A 16,149-nucleotide genomic window follows, 5' to 3' on the forward strand; every position below is an offset into this window, starting at 1 on the left:
GCAAGGACATGACATGGCTTCAGGACAGGACATGGCTGGGATCTAGAGACCTGAGCTTGGCTGCGGGATCTTCGAGGTGTGGGTTCTTAGGGCTTGGTTGCAGGATCTTCGAGGCTTGTGTTCTTGCAGGAACTCCTGGGCAGGACGCAGAACTCCACCCCACAGAAGCAAGGTCAGGGAGGGACAGACCCAACCACAGGGTAACAGCAAACAGCCTACTTACCCAACAGAGGCAAGGGGCAGGAAGGGACAGAACCAACCACAGAATAACAGCGATCAGCCTGGCTTACTCAACAGAGGCAAGGACAGGAAAGGAGCTCAATCCAGGGTGGCTCTGAGTCTCAGGGCAGCCTGCAACCTTGGCTGGCTACAGAAACAGCCAAATCCATACCACAATGACTGCTCCAACAAGTGGCAACAAGGCTCCATGATGTTGGGGAGTTCCAGAACGAGGGGTCACAGTTTGAGGATAGAGGGGAAGCCTTTTAGGACCGAGATTAGGAAAAACTTCTTCACACAGAGAGTGGTGAATCTATGGAATTCTCTGCCACAGCAAACTGTTGAGGCCAGTTCATTGGCTATGTTTAAGAGGGAGTTAGATATGGCCCTTGTGGCTACAGGGGTCAGGGGGTATGAAGGGAAGGCTGGGTTCTGAGTTGGATGATCAGCCATGATCATAATAAATGGCGGTGCAGGCTCGAAGGGCCGAATGGCCTACTCCTGCACCTATTTTCCATGTTTCTATGTTTCTATGAAGCAGTGGTCCTCCAACCAGGCCTAGAGATCACAAATGGTTTCCCTAGCCTTCCATCAGCAGGTTGCTCCAAAGGGAACTGACAATACAAACCAGCAGCCCACACACACACAACCCCAAGGCTACTTATATTCCAAGCCACAAGATGGGAATCAGGTGCCTATGATTAACTCAACCAAACGAGGGACAGCTGGAAGACCCGGAGTCCTGAGTCCACGGACCAGACTGTGAACCGGAATGCAGATTTCACGGACCGGACCATAACATCCTCTTAATTGTCATCCTAACCTTAACCACACCTCTAACCTTTGACTATAGTGTGTCCCAGAAGATGCGCTACAATAACTTCTCATTATATATTTGACAACTACACTAAACACATGATATCTGAAGGAACAAGGATAGCAGACACATGAGCACTGAGAGAAGGATGGATCTGGTGACCTTCAATCTTTCTGAGTAGGAACTCAGGAAGGAACCAGTATAACTCAAATCTGATGCCAAAATCAGGTCATCAAAGATGCCTGGATTATAGAGTGATGACAGTGTAAACAACAAACATCCATTTTAGTCCCCAAGCTAAGTTGGAATATCACCCTCTGGTAACCACCCCCTGATGTGAATTGCAACTCTGTGGGTGGGTGAGTTATTAATGTTCAGGCTCACAACAGCTATCTACAAGTCTTAGCTTAACATTGGCTTCCACAGTAGCAACATTTTTTTTCCCTGGTTGATAAATATACAATAACCTTTGTGTGACTGAGTGTCCTTCAGCAAAGGAAAGGTGAAACAGGACTACCAAAAGATTATAACTTCCTCTGGAACAAGAGGTGGGTTGAATGGGGTGGCAGGAGGTTGTTATGGAGGTGGAACGGGGGACTGATTCTGCATTATGAAATAATTAGAAACTAAAATGCTTGCCAAGTCAGAAGGATAAAATAATAGCGGGAAAGGCTGAGGAAGTGATCAATAGGTCAGTGCTAAGGGTAATTTGTGGCTTCAAGTCTCAGCACATTGATCTGGGCAATATCTAAATGGGCACTTGCACAATAATGATGAGTGACTGCCGTCATGCCAGAGACTGAGAAGTCCCTTGTGACATTGTGAGAAAGGGCCCTTCCACTGTTACAGTAGTGTGGTGGTTATCGCAATAACAGCCTGGGGCATTCCAGAGTTCGGGATTCATTTCCAACGCCATCCTGTAAGGAGTTTGTACGTTCTTCACATAGGTTTCCACCTGATGCTCTGATTCCCTCCCACAGTCCAAAGACACACCAGTTCGTAGGTTAGCTGCCCACTGTAAATTGTCCTGTGATTAAGCTAATGTTAAATGGGTGGGTTGATGGCAGTGTGGCTCATCAGGCCAGAATAGTCCATTCCAAGCTGTATCTCTGAATAAATGAATAATAAAATTAGTGGTGATGATACTTGAGTGAACCCAACCCAATTTTAGCTACGTTTGACGCAGATGCTTGGAATTCCATAGCGAAGAGGTTTAGGGGGTTAATGGATGAGGAAAAATCTTCTGCTCAGAATACTGCATGTTTCCCAATGTGAACCAGTAATACAAGGATGAGTCAAAAAAATGTCTAGCTCCTGTCAGTATGAAGCTGCCCACTTGACACGCAAGGTGCTGCCCACAAATGACGCTGCACACGTTGGGAATTCGCCAGCAATAGACGACGGCAGAGGTGCTGGCCTCTTTTTCCACTTTCACCACCATGGTACGTCTCTGCCACATAATATTTTGAGCATTTACGCACTTGGTTCATGCCTCTAAGGCAGAGGTTTCCAACCACCTCCTTTAATGGCATAAAAAAAAAGCTGGGAACACCCACTCTAAGGGGAACCTCGCATCAATTAATTTGTAAACCTCATTGCCTCGGCTTCATAAACACAAGAGAATCTGCAGGTGCTGGAAATCCAGAGTAACACACACAAAATGCTGGAGGAACACAGCAGGTCAGGGAGCACTTATGGAGAGGAATTTAAGAGCCGATGTTTCGGCCAGAACTGCCTGCTCTTTCATCCCGCTCCAGAGCTGCTGAAAAGCCTGCTGAGTTCCTCCAGCATTGTCTGTGTGTGTTGCCCAGGCTTCCACTTGGCTGACAAGGATTCACCTGTGATGCTGCGATAGCTGTCGGAACAGAAAGAAGACAATTTCCCTTCAGGTTTATTTTGTTAGTCTATCAGACCCTGCGTAATCTGTACTTTGAGTATTAATGTTCTGGCAAACGACAAACATGTACCAGTCTTAGCTTAACATTGACTCCCATAGCATCAACATCTTTTTTTTCTCACTGTGTTATAGATGTACAAATATTCTTTGTGTGACTGAGTGACTTTTAGCTAGGGAGGGGAGAAACAGGACGAGAACGTAGTAGAGCTTCTATTGGGACAAGAGGTGCGTTGAATGGGGGCGGGGGTTTTTATGGGGGTTCAACTGGGGACTGATTCTGCATAACTAAATAATTAGAAACTAAAATTCTTGCCAAGTCAGAGGGAGAAAATAATAGAGGGAAAAGCTAAGGAAGTGATCAATAGGTCAGTGCTGAGAGTAGGTTACTGTAATGTGACACCAAACACTTACAGTGTACAGATTCGACGGAACATAACACAAGACAACCTCTCAGTTCCACAGCAGCCGTCCCTCCTATTTTGTCTTACCCAGCCTCGCTGGCAGACAGTACAGTACAGACTGCACTCTCTTCCTAATGGACACGTGGAGCATATTAAATTCTTTCGGGCGCTGATTTTTAACAGTTTTTTTTTAAAAAACTTCCTTTCCCTCACTGTTAACCGTCAGCCTCCTACCGTAAAGGGGAATATGGACAACAGTCTGCATCGTTTGAAGCAAGAATTGGTAAGGTGGATTACTGTCTTTAAAAGAGTTTTGTTTTTGTTTTGTAACGTGGATGGTTGCTGTGAAGTTATTCACCGTGTGCAGTGGCGAGAATAAAATGAGTGCCTATTTATAATCAAACATTGACTCCCCGTCTCCTTCAGTTAATTACTTTCGGGATAATAGATTGTGAGGAGAGGTGTTAAAACCATTCCATCTGTCCCCGGATTAAACTGCAAATGAACATGAATTCTAATGCGGCTCTGCAAGCGTAAGTCATTTTCAGAATTATTGAGTTAAAATGGAAATCAATGCACTTAGCTCGTTAACACTTGTCCTTTTTGAGGGAAGGCGTGATTTCTATCATGTATAAATTAACACTATAGGATTCCGTGTTAATTTTGTTGTGTGCGTTGTGCTTTATTAGTTTGAAGGGTGGGATTTACGGTAAACTCCCCACCCCTCTACTAAAGCAAGACTCCCCCCCCCCAGCTGTGCCCCCCTCTCCCTCCACGTCTGCCCACTCTCGCCGGTGTCCCCATTTACAAGGTCAAAGGAGGTGACGTGTCGGCAGCTAAAAGACCATCCAAAAAGCAGGAGCTGAATGTTAGGGACCCAAGCGACAATAATTAACCCTTCTGAGTGGGGAGATGTGGAAGGGCCGGGGCGGGGGGGGGGGGGATGTAGTTTGGGGGTGGCTGCAGCTGAATTCTAAGCGAACCTCTTTGCAAATTTGGGAGACTGGACATTGATCAAACTCCTCGGAACAGCTTCAAGCGAGAAATCCAATTTCCTCTCTGTTGTCCGGGATTCCGCGTACTCACCAACGGGCTCCTTTGAAAAAAAAACATCGTATTCTTCAAAAAAAAAAGATGCAGTCCCATTTAAAACAGATTCTAATTTTCACTTTCCGTGGCTCACTTTCTACGGAATGTGCACTGGCAACGAGAGTGTGTGAACATTTCAATATTCCGACACCTCCCCCCACCACCCCGTCTTTGCTCTGTTTGCATGGTCTTTTGTGATTATTACTACGTTCAAATCACACTTACATTGGCACGCATAGAAACTCATCCCGACTCAATTTTTTAAAGAAGATTCATTTCTAATCCTCCCAATATTGCTCCCGTTTTAATTTGACAGTGCGGAGAAATTTCAGCTGTTTAGACAATGTAGAAAACTTTCAAACTTTCTCACTGAAACCTATCGAAATTTGAAAAGCTTAGAGTGGATGTGGAGAGTATGTTTCTAATAGTGGGTGGAGTCTAGGACCAGAAGGCACGGCTTCAGAATAGAGGGGCATCCATTTAGAACAGAGATGAGGAGAAATTTCTTCAACAAGAGGGTGGGGAAACTGTGGAATTCATTGCCACGGATGTCTGTGGAGGCTAAGTCAAAGCGGAGGTTAATAGGTTCTTGATTAGTAAGGGCGTCAGTTTACGGGGAGAAGGCGGGAGACTGGGGTTGAGAGGGATAATATGATGAAATGAAAGAACAGACTCGATGGGCCGAATGGTCTAATTCTGCTCCTATGACTTACGGTCTTGTGGTCTAAATAACGTGTTCGGTCAATGTATCCCAGGATTTATAGTGCAAGGTTCAATATGTTGGGTTGTTATTCCTTGGAGCGTAGGAGAATGAGGGATGATTTGATGGAGGTATTGGATGACGGGGTGGAGATACGTCCCTACCAAAGGAAGTAATAAGGCCTGTAGCTCACCCCGGGCAAGGTGTAGCACTTGCTTACCCCCTCACCTCCCCCCCCCACCGCGATCAGGGTCACGTGAAGCCATGGGGGCAGGTGGTGAATTGTCGTGGTCCTGGTTATGCGACCATTGGCGCCTGACAGACAATCTCTGAAGAGCAGCGGTCACCCGCCTTATAAAGACACTGCCTAGAAGAAAGCAATGGCAAACCACTTCGGTAGAAAAAAAATGCCAAGAACAATCATGGCCGTGGAGATAACATGACCACGACAATGTACAGAACGAATGATACAAGATTATGAGGGGTAAAGTGCACGCAGTCTTCTTCCACTGAAGTTGGGTGAGACTAGAAGTCATGGGCTAAGAGCGAAAGGTGAAATGTTTAAAGGGAACCCGAGGGGGCAACTTCTTCCTTCACAGAGTGTTGATAGTGTGGATTGAGTTGCCGGAAGAAGTGGTGGATGCTGGTTCGATTTCAGCATTTAAGAGAATTTGGATAGGTCCATGGATGAGAGAGGTAAGGAAGGCTATGGATCGGGTGCAGGTCGATGAGACTAGAAAGATTAATATTTCGGTACGGACTAGATGGGCCGAAGAACTTGTTTCTGTGCTGTAGTACTCTATGACTATGGCACATCAGCAGCTCCCTCAAGTTTAACGTGGAGGCACAGTCTTTTACGGGGAATTCAATAAACAAAACAAAAATATATAGTTTATTTGAGATGGAGGCGAGCGAGTCTGTGGAATATGAACGTTGGATAATGCTTTGTTAGTAGACGTGTTAAGTTCCTTTTTAAAAAGCGATCACGCCTTGAGGTGCTGAATAGCTGGATTAACCAAGCGACACCCATCCAACACATGGCCCCCCTTTGATGGGCTTGTCTTTGTGGCCGGGCTCCTTGTCAATCAACATTCTCTTATTAATAAAACACGGTTCTTTTGAAAGGGTCTTTGCTCGTCCCACTGAGTAGCGGATCTGTGCCTGTGCGGGGAAAGGTAGTGTATTAAACTGGGCACCCTATGTTCAATTAAATAAGGGGCAGGGTAATGAAAGAGTGCGGCTTTGTTCTGGGGCTGTTTAAGCCTGTTCAATAGACAGAATGAGTCTATGTGCAAGATAATACCGTTCCCAGTGCTGTGCGTTGTATGTAAGAATGTATTAGTGACAGTCAAATGGACGGCAAGTGCTGTAATACGTTATATATAGACGGGCATGTGTTTCAGCGAGAGGGTCATTTGAAATATTCCCCCTTTGGGGGAAGGGTCTCGATAGTACTTTTTTATATAGCTCTCAATTGGGGGGGGGGGAGGGTGCATTTGTATTTCTAACGATGGAGGGGTTGTACCGAAATGCTTTGTTTACAGGTCCGGAGGGCAGATTACACCCATCAACTCCGAATTACGTTTCAAAGCAATTTATTGAAACGAGTTTGGTGACACTCATCCTGTAGGGAACTCGCGTGAGGTCTGATGCTGCAGTCAAAACAGAACACGAGCCCACTTCTCCCCCACAAAAAAAACCCTAAAAGTGCGATCTCTCTATTTATTTCCTTTTGCTTTTGGGAAATTGCGCCTGGCCGGGGAACAGTTTTGCCCTGCATTGCAAATGGTAAGCGCACAATGTTTGAGAGAGCCCTGCGTAGGTTGAATAAAAAATGAGCACGTTCTTCCTGTAAGCGCGTGAGAAGGAAGAGGGAGTTGGAGCGTAAGGAAGTGGATTCCTCTTGCGGTTCATGAGTTAATGGGGATGATGATATTGATTATATTGATGCTCTTGGTGTCTCCGATGATATAATAGTGCGGTGCTAATGGTGTGAATGTGCTTTGACAGCAGTCCATGAAGGAGGCCGGAGATGGGCTCCAGGATCAGATGAATTGTATGATGGGCGCTCTTCAGGAACTGAAAATTCTCCAAGTGCAGACAGCTCTGGAACAGCTGGAGATTTCGGGACTGCGGAGCCAACCGCCATCCATCATCCCCCGCCAGCCACGGCCGAGGAATGGGAGAGAGGACGCCAAGATCAGGCAGTGCCTGCAGGGCACCAGGCTGGAGGAGAAACCCGGCAAGCCCGGCGGCAGTGGTGCCGTCCCTCCAGCGAGCGACGTCTCCTTATCCAGGCCGGCCGATAAGCCTGTGAGCGGCTGGTCAGGGGGTTACCTGAAGGAGGCATCCCGTCGAGAGGTGCCGACGTCGGCGACGTCCTCCGGGGCTTTAGACTGTTTGAGGGACGGACCGGCATCGCCCAGAGTTGACCTCGGTCAACAAGCGGTTCCATCAACAGAGAAACGCCGGCTTTCAGCGGCCAGCAAGACGGTCGGTGAGACAACCCAAGCCAGCGAGGGCTCCAACGATTGGACCTCATCTCTGCTCTCTCAGAGCAGGAACAGGCAGCCCCTCATTCTAGGGGACAATGTCTTCGCAGACTTGGTGGGCAACTGGTTGGACTTGCCCGAGCTGGAGAAGATATCGCAGGCCGCCCCTGTGGAGGGTAGGGGTCGACAAGATCACGTCCCCATTATCAGCAAGTCTCAGGAATTCCAGAAGAAGTTAACGCTCACGGCCAATATCTTCAAGAAGCTGCTGAGGAGCGTGCGGCCAGACAAGGGCAAGCGAGCCCAGGCGATGGCCGCGAACCCATCGGAATCCATCACTAAGCGATCCAGCAAGGCGTCTAAGCAAAAGGTGACATTTTACTTTGCATTGCGAGGCAATGGCACGCCAGCCAGTCGGCCCCTGGACGGCGCTGGGAGTGGCACCACCATACCAGAGGAACACAATCACCGAGCCCACACTTGCACCAGGAAGCTGGTCCAGCCTGTGACGGGCAAACACTCTCAATTTGACTACAACACAGTGGTTTGGGTCTGAATCCAGTTCCTGGCGACACAAATGAACGAATTTGCACTTAATTTCTCTGCCACGTTTCACAGCTCCCTCTCCCAACTGTTTACAGTACATTTTTATCAAAATTTTTTTTGTTGTTTGAATGGTTGAGTGTCCAGATTGAATTGTATCAAGACTATTTAATGGGTCATTGGTGGATGAAATATGTTCACACTTGATACTTTTTACGTTTGTTGGAAGATTTATACCTGAACTGTGATATCTCATCTGGTAACTCAGCCTTAAGGTTATGGAACCTTCCATCACATCATCCACAGGGACATCGGGTGCACTATCATGTAATTGGTCCTTTAGAACATAGAACATAGAGTAGTACAGCACACTACAGGCCCTTCGGCCCACATTGTTGTGCCGACCCTTAAACCCTGCCTCCTATATAACCCTGCACCTTAAATTCCTCCACATACCTGTCTAGTAGTCTCTTAGATTTCACTAGTGTATCTGCCTCCACCACTGACTCAGGCATTGTATTCCACGCACCAACTACTCTCCGAGTAAAAAACCTTCCTCTAATATCCCCCTTGAACTTACCACCCCTTACCTTAAAGCCATGTCCCCTTGTATTGAGCAGTGGTGCCCTGCGGAAGAGGCGCTGGCTATCCACTCTATCTATTCTTCTTAATATCTTGTATACCTCTATCATGTCTCCTCTCATCCTCCTTCTCTCCAAAGAGTAAAGCCCCAGCTCCCTTAATCTCTGATCATAATCCATATTCTCTAAACCAGGCAGCATCCTGGTAAATCTCCTTTGTACCCTTTCCAATGCTTCCACATCCTTCCTATAGTGAGGCGACCAGAACTGGACACAGTACTCCAATTGTGGCCTAACCAGAGTTTTATAGAGCTTCATCATTACCTCACAACTCTTAAATTCTATCCCTCGACTTATGAAGGCTAACACCCCATAAGCTTTCTTAACTACCCTATCTACCTGTGAGGCAACTTTCAGGGATCTGTGACCATGTACCCCCAGATCCCTCTGCTCCTCCACGTTACCAAGTATCCTCCCATTTACTTTGTACTCTACCTTGGAGTTTGTCCTTCCAAAGTGTACCACCTCACACTTCTCCAGGTTGAACTCCATCTGCCACTTCTCAGCCCACCTCTGCAACCTTTATGTCCTTCTGAGTCAGATACTATTCACCAGTTAGCAGCAGACAGGTGCACAGGCTGATTGGGCTCACAGAGACCCAAGGGCTTGTGAGTGTCCCATGTTTTGATCCATTCCATCTGATGAGAGGCCCTGAGCTTGCAGCATTGGGTTGAACTTGAGTCCTCCCTTAGTCGCCCATCTCAGGGTTGCTGAATCCAGAGCAGAAATGGGACCACAAAATCTCTATGGTGCCAATGAGGGAATAACCCAGTAACACATGGGATTTTCGACCGCCACACTTTGTCTGCAACAAAGCTTTCATGGAACATTACAGCACAGTATAGGCCCTTCGGCCCATGATATTGTGACAACCTTTTATCCTACTGTAAGATCAATCTAACCCTTCCCTCCTACATAGTGCTCCATTTTTCTATCATCCATGTGCCTATCTAAGAGTTTCTTAAATATTCCTAATGTATCTGCCTCTATCAGCACCCCTGGTAGAGCGTTCCAAGAACCCACCACTCTTTGTGTAAAGAACTTACCTCTGACTTTCCTGAAATCACCTTAAAATTATGCCCCCTTCCATCAGCCATTTCTACCCTGGGAAAAGTCTCGGGCTATTCCCTTGATCTATGTCTCTTATCTTCTCATATACATCTATCAAGTCACCTCTCTTCCTCCTTCGGTAGAAAGAAAAGAGCCCTAGCTCGCTCAGCCTATCTTTATAAGATATGCTCTTTAGTGGAGGCAACATCCTGGTAAATCTCTGCTCTCTCTAAAGCTTCCATTTCCTCCCTATAATGAGGCAACCAGAACTGAACACAAGTGTGTTCTGCTACACTACCTCGCAGTTCTCGAAGCGAGTCCCCTTACTAATGAATGTCAACACACCATACACCTTCTTAACAACCTTCTCAACCTGCGTGGTGACTTTAAGGCTCTCCTCTTGCTATTCCTGCCAATTCCCATTTGACGGCTTAGTCCTGTTTAACAAAACCAGTGGACATGTTCTCAATGTCACATGGTGGTGTGACTGCTTCATCCGACGAGTGTGAGTATTCTGTAACCCGTGAACAAGTGAGATGAAGCATTAGATTTTGGCTTTTACTTAGAACTAATTTGACTGTTTATATCTGGATGTAGTGTGTAATGTGAGGTGTTATGCCAAGTAATATCCTGGCCTTTGGTTGAGTGTGTTCTCCATGGGGGACACAGAGCTAGATGATCTAATAAATGTTGATTGTGCCCCCATGTTTAAACAAGGCTGATTGATCTTTTAAGTGCTATTGAGAATCAGTTACAGAGGGTAATATGCCTTGCCTATTCTTGTTCTTTTTTTTGAAGCTTATTCACTCTTGTTCCTTAAGGCTGTTATAGCTGGTGGGGCTGGGGGTACTGAAGATAAGCTCCTACTACCTATTAAATGTTCACAGTGGTGTGTGTCTCGCATAGCCTCTGACAACCAAGTCCATCTCCTGGTCTTCACGTATGGCTCAGCCACTAAGCCCAGTGGAACCATACTACAGAACGGAGAATGGGCAAAGGTGGGTTACTTGCGTCTTAAAATCAGGCTCATCAGCTATAGTTGGCAGCTCATCCAGGAGAAGGAAATCTCTGATCTGCCTTGCAGCTATACCAACTTTGGTAGTAAACCCTAAGGAAAAATCCAGAGCTAGAGTCCCTAAGGCAATCCCACATTCAGTTCAAAGCTGTCTGGCAATTCCTGTGGCACCTCTGATGCCAAACTGTAATGGTCTCTGCCGTTCCTTTGGATTCATCAGCTGCGTAAAGTCCCCCCCACCACTGCATGGGCAATAGCTCACTCTCCATCTCGTACTGCCATGGCTTGCGTTACTGTATTGCGTTTCAATTTTGACAGCTATGACACAATGCCCATGGTCAACCCTAACCTACAGAGGGCCATCAGTCAATGAATCCCTTTGGCCTCTGATTCAGTATTCTCTGACTATAAAAATGTATTTCTCATGTTGGAATGCCTCCATGGCCTTCTCAATCCCTTCCTCTGAAACCCCCTTCAACTTGCACTCTCCTAATTCTTACACACATTTAGTTTTATTTTATTTAGAGATACAGCAGGGTAATAGGCCCTTCCAGTCCAACAAGCCCACACCGCCCAATTTCACCCATGTGAGCAATTAACCTTCTAACCCATATTTCTTTGGAATGTGGGAGGAAACGGGAGAAGTTGGAGGAAACCCACGCAGTTGTGGGTAAAACATACAACTCCTTATAGAGAGCAGAGGGAAATGAACGTGTGCTGCTGGCACCGTAATAGTGTTACGCTAACTTCTAAACTACCGTGCCATCCCTATGCTACCGGGACACTTTCATCCAGATCTCCCCACTGACAGCCTCAACCCTAGCTTAAAGATTATCTGCAGCTTTTAAAAAATCAGCTTTATTTGTAGCACGTGCATTTGTAACGCATACAGTTAAATGTGCCATTTTGCATCAATGACCATCACAGGATTTTGCAGCGCGCAACCTGCAAACGTCGCCATGCTTCGGGCACTAAAATAGCATGCCCACCACACACTAACGCTAACCCTAACCTGTACGCCTTTGGACTGTGGGAGGAAACTGGAGCACCCGGAGAGAACCCAGGTGGTCACAGGGAGAACGTACAAACTTACAGACAGCAGCAGGGATTGAAGCCCGAATTAGTTTCTCGAATTTCCTCCTAAACCATATTGCCTCTCCCTCTTTACTAATTTGGCATTGTGTTCAGCACGGGGACTATGTGAGCCATAGGGCCTGTTTTGTGCTGTACTGTTCTACGTTCTATGTACAATGCTTCTTAAAAAATCTCCAGCCACTGCATTACTAACATATCCTAATGATTCCTCTGATGTTTTAGGCTGGAAATGCTCTTGAGACATTTTGAAGTGTTGAAGACATTAAGTAAATATAAGAGATAGTTATACTGGAAATCTGACAGTGCTCACTGATCCTTTTGTTCTGCTGGTTCTAACCCACTCGACACTGGAAATGACAGGAAATGAAAATCCACCCGTACTTCACTTAAAGCCTGTAAATAAATAATTCATATATCTCATTGAGCAAGAGATGAGTTTGATTCTGAAGTTATTTCTAGGATTATTGGTCACACAGGAGTCAGTGCAGTGGGAGATTTTTGTATACCCACAAACCAAATCTGTGCATGGTGGAAAGATTGAAAAACTCGGATTATTTTTGGAGCACAGTGGAGATATAACGTAGGTGCTGAGAACTGAAGGGTATTGAGAGATAGGAATAAACTGTTTTTGGAGAGGTTAATAATTATTTTTCTGCAAGGAATTAGTCACATACTTGGATAGGGTGATACGGTAGCCAAGCAGTTACTGCAATGCTTTAAATCACCAGATGTAAGAATAGGATTCTGGAATTCACTGAACACCTACGCTCTGGCCGCCAGAGAATGCAGGATCTCCCAGTGGCCACACATTTTATTCCCACGTCCCATTCCCATTCTGATATGTCCATCCATGGCCTCCTCTACTGTCAAGATGAAGCCACACTCAGGCTGGAGGAACAACACCTTATATTCCAACCTCCAACCTGATGGCATGAACATTGACTTCTCTAACTTCTGTTAATGCCCCACCTCTCCTTCGTACCCCATCCGTTATTTATTTATTTATTTATTCCCCTTTCTTTCTCTCTCTTTTTTCTCCCTCTGTCCCTCTCACTATATATAACAACCATATAACCATATAACAATTAAAGTACGGAAACAGGCCATCTTGGCCCTTCTAGTCTGTGCCGAACTCTTACTCTCACCTAGTTCCACCGACCTGCACTCAGCCCATAACCCTCCATTCCTTTCCTGTCCATATAGCTGTCCAATTTTACTTTAAATGACAACATTAAACCTGGCTCAAACACTTTTGCTGGAAGCTCGTTCCACACAGCTACCACTCTCTGAGTAAAGAAGTTCCCCCTCGTGTTACCCCTAAACTTTTGCCCTTTAACTCTCAACTCATGTCCTCTTGTTCGAATCTTCCCCACTCTCAACGGAAAAAGCCTATCCATGTCAACTCTATCTATCACCCTCATAATTTTAAATACCTCTATCAAGTTCCCCCTCAACCTTCTATGCTCCAAAGAATAAAGACCTAAATCTTCCTCTGCCCTCCCCCTTTCTTTCTCCCTAGGCCTCTTGTCCCATGATCCTCTCCTTTCTCCAGCCTAGTATCCCTTTTGCCAATCAACTTTCCAGCTTTTAGCTCCAACCCTCCCCCTCCTGTCTTCTCCTATCATTTCGGATCTCCCCCTCCCCCTCCTACTTTCAAATCCCTTACTACCTCTTCTTGCAGTTAGTCCTGACGAAGGGTCTTGGCCCGAAACGTCAACTGTACTTCTTCTGGTAGATGCTGCCTGGCCTGCTGCATTCCACCAGCATTTTGTGTGAGATCATAATGAAATTAGTAGGGGCTTTTAGGAATACTCTGCCAGCTGGCATTGACTCGATGGGCCGAAATACCTCTCTCTCCTTCATGAGAAATAAATTGAGAAATATAAACATGGTTCAAAATAGGCCATTAAAACCTATTGTAGTTGTAAAACTCAGATCCTAGCAGTCTGTTTCTAGGTTAGTCTCTGGGGCACAGCTGTTGACATAATTCAAGTTTCTGATGAGCCCAGTCTTTCACACAGTCACCATCTGGTTCATCTCTTCACCACGCTGTGAAAACTTGCAGCTAAGTCTGAACCTGTTCAGCAGAGAGTGGGAAGGCTGTGCCAAGGGGGGCCAATTCTGGACTAACACATTCCTGGAGAATTCTTTTAAGGTTCTTCCCATCCAGTCTACAGGTCCATTCAAGAGCCTTTCCCGTCTGCCACTGCTTGCATAAAATTGTAGGAGCAGGATTCCGAGGCAAGAGTCCAATACAATAAACCATAACACACATGCAAACATTATCTATTCAATGTTGATGGGCAAGTTATAGAGCAACTGCACATGATATACTTGACAGTAAGTGTATTGAATGGACTGGCTGGCGGACTCGAAGGTTTAGAGTTTATCAATCTGATCCTTTAGGTCCCAGCTGTTCACCTCATGGCTCACTTCCCAGTTTTAGTAACACTTGAGTTGGGAAACAAACCAGGTCCTTTCCTTGGAAACCTAATCTTGGAAGTAAGAATGCTACCAGCTGGCTGACATCGCTGCTTTGCTCCACATTTCACACAGTATCCATCCCACACCCAGCCCCATATTTATCCTGTACCTAACTGCAACAGGAACCAGACTATCTGTTCAGGATCACATTGCGGCCCCGGGAGCTTTCTGTGCACAAAATGACAGCCTTAGTTCCTGCATTACAACAGTGACTACATCTTAAAAAAATACTAGTTCGGCTGTGAAGCACTCTGGGATATCTGAGTTGTCAAAGAAACTTTATAACTTAAAGTTTTCCTTTCTCACGTTCCAAGTAAATAAGTAAAAAATCATGTTTATAAGGGTCTCCTTCACAATCCTAGAGACCTGCTGAAGGGGGCATGTGAGTGCACAAGCATTGACGAAGCATGAGACTGGCCCTTCAGCTGGAATTTATTTTACTTTATTTTTATTATTTGGAGATACAGCACGGTAACAGGCTCTTCTGGCCCAATGAACCCAAGCCCACTCAGTTCATGTGACCAATTAACCTAGTAACCTGCACATCTTTAGAATGAAACTGGAGCACCCGGATGAAACCTATACGGACATGGAGATGGTGTACAAACTCCTTACAGACAGCAGTGGGAATTGGCCTTCATTATCCAATAACCTGATGACTCTAGAAGTCCCTGAGCTGATCCGATTGTGAACGAACACACAGACTTTTAAACCTTACAAAACCAACAGGCTGGAAGAAACTATCCGGACCATAAGCTTGTCCAAAATTGCTCTGTACCCAGTACACCATGACAAAGCCTGATGCGGGGTCTCCTCCCGTCATTCATGGGGGGTGCACAGTGTGGGAGGGGAATCGAAAAGTAAGGCTATAACAAATTTGGAGATTGTTGTGAGGCAAGAGGCGGTAAAACTTGATTAAAATTAAATTGATATATTCTGGTATAAAAGCAGGGAGCACAAATAGCTCAATATCTGGTCTCAGTTCAGAACAAATGCATTCATCAATTCTGAGAATTCATAACTTCTCAATATATTTATATTCCTTCGTTCCAATGACTAGATCATCCCTTCATGCACCCATGCTGAGGTTGGAAATTTCATCAACTTTGCCTCCAATTTCCACCCTACCCTTAAATTCACTTGGTCCATTTCTGGCACCTCTTTCCCTTTCTCAACCTTCCTGCCTCCATCGCTGGAGACAAACTGTCGACCGATTTTATAAACCTACCGATTCCCACGCCTATCTTGACTATACCTCTTACCACTCTGTCTCCTGTAAAAATGCTATTCCCTTTTCTCAGTTCCTTTATCTGTTCCAAGGATGAGGCTTTCCTTTCCAGGACACCAGAGGTGCCTTCCTTCTTCAAAGGATGGGTTTTCCTTTCCTCCGCCATTGATGCTACCCTCACCCGCATCTCCTCCATTTCCCAGACATCTACACTCACCCCATCATGCATTAACAGGGATAGAGTTCTTCTTGTCCTCATCGACCACCCCATGAGCCTCCACATCCAACACGTCATTACCCGCAATTTCTGTCATCTTCAATGAGATCCTACTACAAAACACATCCTTACCTCCCCGCTCACCCCCCACTCTCTGATTTCCACATCCGTGCCTCCCCACTAATCTCCCTCTTGGCACATAGCGCTGTAAGCAACAGAAATGCTACACTTGCCCATTCACCTCCTCCTTTACTTCCAATC

At 45.8% G+C, this 16,149-nt stretch overlaps 1 protein-coding gene across 4 annotated transcripts; it reads left to right on the forward strand.

Moving 5' to 3' along the window:
* The first annotated feature begins 3,419 nt into the window (after positions 1–3,419).
* On the forward strand, positions 3,420–12,369 carry inka2 (inka box actin regulator 2). 4 transcript variants are annotated; one of them, XM_063066445.1, is made up of 2 exons: positions 3,420–3,617; positions 7,134–12,369. In XM_063066445.1, exons 1-2 carry the CDS (start codon positions 3,582–3,584, stop codon positions 8,169–8,171), a joined length of 1,074 nt encoding a protein of 357 aa, XP_062922515.1. In that variant the 5' UTR covers positions 3,420–3,581; the 3' UTR covers positions 8,172–12,369. The 4 variants fall into 4 exon arrangements, with proteins under 4 accessions (XP_062922515.1, XP_062922518.1, XP_062922519.1 ...); XM_063066448.1 differs by lacking the exon at positions 3,420–3,617 and adding an exon at positions 3,790–3,867; XM_063066449.1 differs by lacking the exon at positions 3,420–3,617 and adding an exon at positions 6,279–6,298.
* The last annotated feature ends 3,780 nt before the right edge of the window (positions 12,370–16,149 follow it).

The sequence above is a fragment of the Mobula hypostoma genome, chromosome 13 (genome assembly GCF_963921235.1).
Source record: "Mobula hypostoma chromosome 13, sMobHyp1.1, whole genome shotgun sequence".
Lineage (NCBI taxonomy): Eukaryota > Metazoa > Chordata > Chondrichthyes > Myliobatiformes > Myliobatidae > Mobula > Mobula hypostoma.